Raw genomic sequence first — 10,311 nt, 5'->3', positions numbered from 1 at the left:
GCTGTATGTTGAAAGAAGCTAACTACTTGGAAATAATGTCAGTTACTTTAAATTCTTGACTAGTGGGATATGACACATATTTACCTCTGGACTGTTTTTTGTAAGTTTGAAGATTCTTCTTTGATATAAAGAAATATATAAGAGTAATTTATTTTAATTTGTATATTTTCAAGGTCTTGAGATATGTTAAAATTTCAGAAATAATGTAGACTTAAGTCTGAAAAGTGGTGTTTAAGCCACAGCATAGTTAATTAAAACCTCTTATTTTAGATATATTCTAACATGGTGTTATGCACTTAACCCAGATCACACCTCTTAATATAACAGGTGAATTTAACATAGGTGGTATAAAGACTTGATTTTTGATTATAGTACATTCATAATAGTTCCTCTTATGGGTGGTAAAAAAAGGAATGTTGTTGCTGTTAGACATTAAGGTATGGAACTAGTGTGATAAATCTCTACTAACACACAAAATTTAAACATAGCATGCTCAAAATTTATGTGTTCATAAATTGAGCTTTCACCTCTACAGTCTCATTTTCCAAAACACACTCAGCCATCCAGAACCCTAAAAACATGAAAACTCGTAAGCCCAATAAGTAGGGAGTACAATCATTCCTGCATGACTGTGAAAAACACTACCTCTTTATTCACAATTGGCTTTCAAAGAGAAGGCATACACACTGATCAATTGTTTGTTTGTTTTTTTTTTTTTTTCATTATTGTAATTAATGTCTTCACTAGCTGGCAAATTAACTATCACTGAATGTACACTGTACTTCCACTGTCCCATAATAATAAGGACTTTTAAGTGAATGTGACAGATGTATCAGAATTTAATGTTGTCTTCATTTCAACTATACATTTAGTTCATGCTTTTTTTTTTAACAGCAGTAACATACTAATATATTCTAACTTGGATGGCATTTGTGGTGGATTTCTTTCAAAAGTCAATAAAAGGAGAGGAATAAATGAATTTTGTCAATCTCTGCAGTTTCTGGATTGCTGTCTTTGTGATAAACTTTCAGAAATTAATAGTATAAATTTTCAGATGCCAAGTTTATAGCATGCTCAATTGGCTGTACCTTAAGAGCTGATTATTTTAGATTCTGTATGTTTTCTCAAAGTTGGTCCTTTTTGAAGTGACAGCTCTAGAAATTATTTTTAGCTGTTGATAACTTAAGTCTATATTTTTATTAGGTAGTGCAGGGCTTCCAGAAGAGAAATGTCTTGATGTTTTTTGAGAAAGAGAGAATGGGCAGGATTTAAAACTGATACTGAAAAGGTTTAACTGAAAACACAGATTAGGGAGCAAGGTGTTTTGTTTTCACAATTACTGATACTAAAACTCCAGGGGTTGTCTCCATTGCATCGCATTGTTTCAGACAAGACTGGTTACTCTAAACTACTTCTTTGCAAGTTAAATAACTGATCTGAAGTCCAGTTGTGGTTAACCAGGTATTGCTTGAAAAGAGCCACCTTAAACTCTTCCTAGTAGACAATTTGCAACTTAGGGTCTGCTGGAACAGTCTTGTGGAGAGCTTTTTGTCTTGGTTCTGTTAGAACAAAGACGTGCAGGTACTTGCAAAGCAGCAGTATGTCTTCTGACACTGGTACTTGGTGGCAGAGTAGTGCCTAGGGGGTGTGGGGGAGCAGAATTTTTGTTTTCTTCTTGGTAAGCGTTTAGCAACATAAAACTTCTAGAGCTGTCTAAGGATGACAGCATTTCAGTTCATATAAACAGCCCTACTGCTATAATTATAACCTCAAAAACCATGGTCACAGAGTCATAGAACAGTCTAGGTTGGAAGGGACCTTAAAGATCATCTAGTTCCAACCCCCCTGCCATAGGCAGGGACACCTCCCGCTAGACCAGGTTGCTCAAAGCCCCATCCAACCTGGCCTTGAATACCTCCAGGGATGGGGCAGCCACAGTTCTCTGGGCAACCTGTTCCAGTGTCTCACCACCCTCATAGTGAAAAATTTCTTCCTGATACCTAATCTAAATCTCCCCTCTTCTGGTTTGAAGCCATTATCCCTAGTCCTATTACTACATGCCCTTGTAGAAAGTCCCTCTCCAGCTTTCTTGTAGGCCCCCTTCAGATACTGGAAGGCTGCTATAAAGTCTCCCCGGAACCTTCTCTTCTCCAGGCTGAACAACCTCAACTCTCTCAGCCTGTCTTCATGAGAGAGGTGCTTCAGCCCTCTGATAGTCTTCATGGCCCTCCTCTGGACTTGCTCCACCAGGTCCATGTCCTTCTTGTGCTGACTCCAAAGCTGGACACAGTACTCCACAGGACCCCCACACAGGTAGGGTCTCACCACAGCAGAGTAAAGGAGAATCCCCTCCTTGGATCTGCCGGCCATGGTTCTTTTGATGCAGCCCAGGTTACAGTTGGCCTTCTGGGCTGCAAGCATGCATTGCTGGCTTGTGTTGAGCTTCTCATCAACCAACACCCCCAAGTCCTTCTCCTCAGGGCTGCTTTCAATCCATTCTCTGCCCAGCCTGTATTCGTGCTTGGGATTGCTGTGACCCATGTGCAGGAACCTGCAATTTGCCTTGTTGAACTTCATGAGATTGACATGGGCCTTCCCCTCCAGCCTGTCCAGGTTCCTCTGGAAGGCATCCCTTTCTTCCAGCTTGTCAACTGCGCCACACAGCTCGGCATTATCGGCAAACTTGCTGAGGGTGCACTTAATCCTGCTGTCCACATTGCCAACAAAGATGTTGAACAGCACTGGTCCCAGTACCAACCCCTGAGGAACACCACTCGTCAGGTTTCCACTTGGATATTGAGCTGTTGACCGCAACCCTTTTGAGTGCGGCCATCCAGCCCATTCATTATCCACCAAGTGGTTCATTCATCAGATCCATGTCTCTCCAATTTAGAGACAACGATGTCATGTGGAACAGTATCAAACACTTCGCATAAGTCCAGGTAGGTGATGTCAGTTGCTCTTTCCTTATCCACCACCAATGGTGTGATCCTGTCGTAGAAGGCCACCAAATTTGTCAGGTATGACTTGCACTTGGTAAAGCCATGTTGGCTGTCACCAATCACCTTGTTATTTTCCATGTGCCTTAGCAGAGTTTCCAGGAGGATATGGTCCATGATCTCTCTGGGCACAGATCTAAGAGTGACCGAATACTACGTAAGAGCAAACTGACTAGTTGGTAAGCTGCAAGAACAGAATTTTCTTAAATTCTTCAATGGAAAATTGTGGAAACACTATTTCACAGATGGCCACAAAGTTTCCTCTCAGTTTCTCACCTCTGACATTCCTTAGGCAAGTTATTCAGAAGTTAAGAATCAACGGTCCTAAGTGCAGCCTCACTGGGCAATGAAATGCAGTAGTTTCAAGTACTAGAATTACTTGTATATAGTATAAATGCTAAGTAACATCCTTAACAGAACTGACTCTTCCCTCTAAACCCTGCTACTGCATGTTTGTATTCACATTCATATCTATCTTTAACTTTTCTGCCAATTTGTTTTTATGCTGAGGGGGGTGCATTAACTGTGCTTGAATTGTTGAACTGAATTGCAGTGTTGCTCTTCAGTGGTCTTTGAAGCTGGGGAATGGTGACCCTTAGGACATAAAATAATCACCACTGCACACTTCCTACAATCCAGTCCTTTTTGTATTTTCTTTAGGATGGTATAAGGAACAACTTTGATGCCAGACCAGCATAAGTTGACTTTTGATCTGTAGGAGTCAAAAGTAGCTTCTTGCATTCCTCTGTGGTAAAATACCTCAAATGGTTTAGCTAGGTTTGCAGTCCTGTGTTTCTGCTAACAGCACATACGCTTATGTGTTATTCTGCCTGTCCAAACCCTCCTTTTTTCAATCTCCTAGGTAAGTGTTTTAGGTGGTCAGCTCAAAACATGGAAGAACTTTTAATGTTTGTACAAGCTGGGTAAGTAAAGAGTTGTTTAGTTCTGAAGTCTTAAATGGCATAGTCTTTTTAGTGCCTCAGCATCCTACAAAAAATCCCATGTGACCTTAAGTCCCCATAAAAAAGCCTAGCTAATGTTTTATCATAACATCACTTGACACAAACCCTTAAAGGCCAGTGTCTTTGAAAACACTCTAGTGGTGCCACGTACTAGACTGTCTACCTTTGCGCTGCCTGTGAGCAACACACCTTCCTCAGAGGACTGTTCTCATTGCACAGAACACGTCTCCTAATGCTGCTGGAACAATGCTGTATTAGAACCTTCTGCAGGCACCAGAAGGGGGAGGAGGCTGCAGAGGAAAGCTCTTCATCAGGGTCTGGTCATCACAAGATAGCTTCCTCTTTTGGATAGTGATTTTGAGGGAGGACTTTTATTCCACTTCTCTACTTACTTAGTCATTGTTTTCAGCTACTTGGTAACTAGCCTTTTTAATAGCATCTCATCTGCTTTTCCCCCCTTAAGACCTTTTCATGGATGAGAACTCTTCATCTAATATACAGTACTCCATAGTAGTACCCTCCTTGTAAAATGGCATCAAAGGGAGCACAATCACCACAATATTGCAAAGAGGACTGCAGGAGAGTAATAGTTTCCCTTTGTCCCCACTCTGGAGATACACTTACCGCATCTTTCTGTTTAGAAGTACGCTGTTTCCTTATAAGAGAAACAAATTTAGTAACTGTGCCTTAGACCTGTAGAAGTGCCTGATATGGCATCAAAATGAGCAACACTGATTCCAAGTATGCATTTAAACCCAGCATAGGTATAGACTAGCTATTAAAACAGGAAGAATTATATCAAGTACATTGTTTTAATAAACCACAGTGACAAATATACAGATACCTATTTATAGAGGAAAAAGTCTTTAGTGCTTAAGTGCAAATGCAGCAGTGTAGGGTATTTCACCATTTCCCTGCAACTGTCCTGTGGATAGCCAGGACAATTGTACCTCTGCCAGCACATAATAGCTGGTTAACATCCAGAATAAAAATACAGAGTCTTTATGAGTTTCACTGCAGTAATCAGGAAGTGAGGATACACCTCAAGAGGGTGAAAATCCTGGCTTAAAAATTGATTTGACAACTTCAGTACTCTGTTTGACGTTCTGCATGCCATCTAGATGGTTAAGAGCAGTTATCAAGACTTCCTAAATTTGAGGATAGTAAGCATCTCTTGTCCTGCTTGCCTGGAAAGTATTCGTGTGCCTTCTAAGCCACATTTCTTCATTGTTTCCAGAATTTCATCTGTAATTGAAAGTGCAGTGTTACAACCAAGTTTATATAGAAATCAGCTATAAAAGGGAGTGCTAATGTATCTGCCAAACATAAGCTGTAAAGCAAAGATTACAAACTGTCGTCCTACTCTTTCAGACAGTAATTTTTATACAAAGTACTCTTGCACCAAGAACAAATAAAGTTTACAATTTACTAACTGAAGTTCTTCATTTTGGTACTATTAATAGCAATGAACAATTCAATTATGAAGCTAGTTTGTAGGAGAAACTGAAATTCAAAGCACCTTCTCCGAAAAGCTGCCTAATCAATCAGTTGTGAAAGAATAATCTTTCTTCTTGAAATTATTTCATAATGTATAGCCATTAAGCAATTAGAAGGAGCAAGTCCAAATCTTTTTTCTACATGTCAAAAGTGAAAGACATCACATTACTAACTAAAGACTTTTTCATTTTAAGTTTACCACGCCATTTTCTTCCATGACAAAGAGTTGGCCTGGCTTCATTACTTAGTTCAGAAGATTTACAGTCACCTTTCAGACTCGGAACTAGAGTCTTGCAGACCTGTTGGGCTCAGGACCTACATATTGCCATTTTCCAAACTAGCTTAGGGAGTTCTTAGTTTTGGTAAATTTGCTTATATTTTTGGTCTAGCTCACCATACACTGGATGCACAAGGCCTGAATTCAGAAAAAAGATTCCAAGAGGCATCATGTTGTGTCAAAGTCCCTCTGTAGATTAGACACCCACACAAACTTGAGAGATAAGAAGCACAAGAGTCTGCAGAGATGCCACGGTTTGTATGAAGCATGCGGATACACTCTAGCATCTATAGCATTTCTAAATAATGACCTAGAACACCTATATGAGTTTCAACACATGCTGTCAATCTTCAATTAGTTGCTATCACCACGTTAGATTCAACTGATGTTATGTGCTACTTTTTCTTGTTTACTGAAGTCTGATAACCTAGAGAAAGTTGCTGTGAGCAACATTTTGATTAATACAGTGTTATATCTGTTTTGGCACATTTAAGGGTCCAAGGAAAGTGATCACCTGGATTATTTTCTTTAATTGTCACCAAGTAGAATAATCCTCCTGGTGAAAGGAGGTCTGGTACTAATGGAAAAACTCTATCCATTACTTCTCTGCCCTTTTTGCCACCAGCCCAGGATGCCTCTATTCCACGGCTTTCCACCTAGGAAGAATGAAAGGAAAGATTGTCTTAATACAGAATGGTAGTGGTACTTATAAGGGAAACATCACCATAATCTCTAACTTTGGGTGTCTGACATTAGACATCTGAGAACTTTGATTTGGCAGATAACTTTATGCAGCAAAATTACTTCAAGACTACTTCCTACACGATGAACATACTACTTTTGTTTCAAGTTCTATTCTTAAATTGAATTAAAAGACTTTACTTTGTCACGTGCTTTGTATGTATTTTCTTTTAATGTTTTATGAGGTTTTTTTACCAAGTGGAAGGGTGGTCAGAAAACCCTTTAAGTGTTCATGGGTCAAATTCTGAGAGTAGGGATCTGCAAAAGCAGAGGATATTTATTTTGCAGGGAACAAACATTTTCCATTGAAAGCCTTCTGTAAGAATACCTTAGCATGCCTAAGGGAGACTTACATGATTTATAATTGATGGAGAAACTATGTATTGAGAAGCAGCAGCTAGCAATCCTCATTCACATGTAGTCTTTATAAGCAACCTTAGTAAATCATTTTCACTACAACAGTGCTGGTCCTACAACATTCTTTACTATTTCAAAAAAACCCTGCAGTTTTCATACCAGAGTTTATTTGATTTGCAATCTCTCCTCTGACAGTAGAAATACCATTTTTATTGTGTATTTCAATTTTTTCCTACCTCTTCAGAAGGTGTTACCACGTACGGTGGATTAAATACCAGTAGATCAACCTTCCCATTTAATCTTGGAGACAGTCCTTTGACCTATAGATGAAGTCAATGATTCTTTTGGGGTTTGTTTTTTTTTTTTTTTTTTGGAAACATAAAGGATGCAAACATTTTCTAAAAATACATTTACACATTGTTGGATATTCCAAGCATTTCAGCCTGACTCAGGAACACTAAACTTTACTTTCTATGTGCAAGAGAAGCATTATGAAGTACCCATGCATAGCAGAACAATTTCAATAGTCTTAAGACTATGTTATGTATGGAATGTAAAAGAGCAAGAACACATATGTGGTTACAAAGGTAGTACTTTATTCTTGCTCAGTTCAGAATTTAAGTTAGATAGAAAAGAATTTTGAATTTATCATTGGTTAACATTTGTAAACCAAAATGACCAATCTGTGACAACTGCAGTTCAGTTCTCAAGTATGACCAGTTATTCATATGTTTTAGATCATATTTATTGTTGCCTACCTTCATCATCTTTTAGAAACATATATATTCAGGGTATTTTAAACAAATACCTTGCTAAAGAGATGAGAAACTCAAGTTTTTCTCCATATCAAATTTTGTAAGAAACAAAAAGTAACAACATGCACAGTTACTAATTAAATCAGGAAGAGTTTAGAACCAAGAACTGCATAACATTAGAGGAAGGACTATGATAATATCACGTCACTGAAGAGTTCCTTGTGCGGCATTTTCCAAACTATATCTAAATAATTTGTTTTTTAAATTAATTCAATGACTATTTAAAGCTTAAATTTGAATTTTAGAGCTTGAGTAGTTTGTTTTTCCCTTCTTTCAGAAACACTGGCATTTTGTTGTTTTCTTTTTTTCCATTGGTGCTTATTAAGAGAATGTTTGTTCTAGACTTTATGGTTACTTGTTAGTATCTCTAATAAGTATTAAAAAATTACAAAAACTATAAGGAAGATATTATTGAAACATCTGTCTTACCAAGTCAGTAATGACTGGCTGAAGGTGAACATTGTTAAGCAGAGCTGTCTCCAGTGTACAGTAAGCTGCCATCGGGTTGATATCTGTACATCTAAAAGCAAAATATTACAAAGTGTAAGTTACTGGCTACTGTAGTAACAGTTTAAGCCTGTGAACCACATGCTAATGTATGTACGCTCAACGAAAATGTCCTTCCAGCATCCTTTACTTTGCAAGTAAATACCAAAAGATAGACAGTAGAGTATACACAATGTATCAACAACTAAACCAGTCAATACTGCACAAGAAGCTTTAATGACCATCTGAATGCTGAAGTAGAAGATTTCCTTTTCAATGCTGGCTCTGCATAAATATATATGCATACAAGTCTCGAATAAAATTCAGTTACTGCCAACATCCAGGTAACTAATGTTATGTCATCTGACCTCAGTAAGACTAGTCAGTAGCTAAAATTCAACCCAGCAAACACAAGTGTAAGCTTACCAATTTGTCTAACAAGTGGGAAAATGGAATTTAGTCACATGACTACTTGTTACAGTAAAGTAAATAGTTTAGGCTCTCTTTGCTTTGATTTCTATATCTGCAGAATTGAACTAATGTTTCATTGTGAAAAATATGATTTTTAAAATATGAGAAGTACATATGAGGGCTAAGTATTCTTTATTATTGCATGCAACAATTTAGGCAAATGCTATTATACTTACATGTACAGTGCATTGGATCCAATAATGGAAGAAGCTAGAAATGTTGAAACCACACCAGATCCAGATCCTATTTCAAGGCATATCTCAACTCTAAAGAGAGAAAACTCTGGATGACTTTTATTTGTAACATATAAGAGCACATGCAACAGATGATACAGAATTAGTCAAGACAGTGTTACCAAACCTGCTACCAAAGCGCCCTTCTCTCAAACAGGCTGAACTACTTGCTGATCATGTGGCCTTCAAAGCCACACATGATGTTGTCTGTTTCATCATGGCTGCCAGGGCTACTGGTGCCCATACAGACAGTTCCTGGTTGTCAGAAACCACTTTGGGAAATACATGTTTCCCCTGTGCCTAAAATTAAAGTTTCCATGAACTACACAATCTCAACACTACAGGCTACAGTTCTACAGCATTTATTACACAACACAGACTGAACTCCAACAGAAATGATGGAAGATCACCATGAAGCCACATGAAAGCAGGACTGAAATGCAGAATACCTCAGGAGAGTTTCAGCCAGCTCTGGGCAAACTGAAGTGACAGGCAATTTCAAAATAATCACTTGTAAGATTAACTCCTTGGGTGATTTCTATAGCGGTTATAGTTACATATCCATACTTCAGCCGTGGAAACGACTGACACAGGGCAGCAACCCGAGCAGCTATGCAACTCCTAGAGCTTTTTCAGGCTTGAGACACGGACATTTTTAACCACATTCAAATACTTGTTGCCGCCATCAAAATTTACCAGCGGCTGCTGGTAAAATTACTCTCCAACCGACGGCCAACAAGCAGAGGCCGAAGCCTCCCTGAGGAGAACGGCAGACCCTGCACCGCCGCGCTCCCCTCAGCCCACCGCCCGGGGGCCCTGCGCTACGGGGAGAAGCGGCCCCGAGGCTCGACACCCCCTCCTCAGCGCGTACCGACCCCGGACCCGAAGGACGGAACACCTCCCTCACCGCCCCCGCCCCGCGCGGGAGCCGTTAGCACCGCCCCCTCAACTGGCCGCTCCCAACGGCCGTCCCGTCCCCGCCCCGCCCCGCCCCGCCCCGCCCCGCCGCGCCTACCCAGCCTCCCTCAGGCGGGCCGCGTCCCGCTCCAGCGCGTCCAGTAGCAGGAAGGTGTCCTCGGCCGGCTCGTACACGTCCCCGAAAGGCCCCTCCGGCCCAACATGGTCGTACCGCGGGGTGGGAAGCGTGGGCGCCGCCATATGCGCCCGCCCCCTCAAACACCCCGGGACGCGCATGCGCAGGGACGACCATCCGGCCGGGCCGGCGCGGCGGGGGAAGGGGGCGGGGCCGCGGTCTCTGAGCGGCGGCGCGGTGACACCGCGAGAGGAAGCGGGGTGGCCGCGCGTGGCGCTCGCGCCATCGACACCGCCAATGAGAGGGCGCCGCCTTGGCCCCGCCCCTAGCGCGGGTATAACGGCCGCTTAACGGCGTCTCCGGTCCCTTCGGCCGCGTTGTTAGTGAAATTCAAGCGTTGATTTCCAGTGAAAACTGCCGTTTTCAGTGAAATTCCCGCA

The 10,311-nt window shown here is 40.9% G+C and overlaps 1 protein-coding gene across 2 annotated transcripts; it reads right to left on the bottom strand.

The window, feature by feature from the left end:
* Nucleotides 1-4,529: 4,529 nt before the first annotated feature.
* HEMK2 (HemK methyltransferase 2, ETF1 glutamine and histone H4 lysine) lies at nt 4,530-10,013 on the bottom strand. Of its 2 annotated transcripts, XM_082498400.1 has the most exons (6): nt 9,854-10,013; nt 8,782-8,871; nt 8,078-8,168; nt 7,070-7,153; nt 6,250-6,391; nt 4,530-5,206 (listed from the first exon to the last, which is right to left on the bottom strand). In XM_082498400.1, exons 1-6 carry the CDS (start codon nt 9,994-9,996, stop codon nt 5,100-5,102), a joined length of 657 nt encoding a protein of 218 aa, XP_082354526.1. In that variant the 5' UTR covers nt 9,997-10,013; the 3' UTR covers nt 4,530-5,099. The 2 variants fall into 2 exon arrangements, with proteins under 2 accessions (XP_082354526.1, XP_082354527.1); XM_082498401.1 differs by lacking the exon at nt 7,070-7,153.
* Between the last annotated feature and the right edge of the window lie 298 nt (nt 10,014-10,311).

The sequence above is a fragment of the Vanellus vanellus genome (assembly GCF_965231255.1).
Source record: "Vanellus vanellus genome assembly, chromosome: 1".
Classification (NCBI taxonomy): domain Eukaryota; kingdom Metazoa; phylum Chordata; class Aves; order Charadriiformes; family Charadriidae; genus Vanellus; species Vanellus vanellus.
This window is presented reverse-complemented; position numbering and strand designations above follow the sequence as displayed.

What these genes read in the sequence shown, in the direction of transcription:
- HEMK2 (XM_082498400.1), bottom strand. Translation starts at nt 9,996, where the DNA reads ATGGCGGCGCCCACGCTTCCCACCCCGCGGTACGACCATGTTGGGCCG. An exon ending in AGCCAGTCATTACTGACTTG is followed by an intron (nt 7,154 to 8,077) that starts GTAAGACAGATG and finishes CTTCATCTATAG; the next exon opens with GTCAAAGGACTGTCTCCAAG. An exon ending in AATTAAAGAAAATAATCCAG is followed by an intron (nt 5,207 to 6,249) that starts GTGATCACTTTC and finishes TTTCAATTACAG; the next exon opens with ATGAAATTCTGGAAACAATG.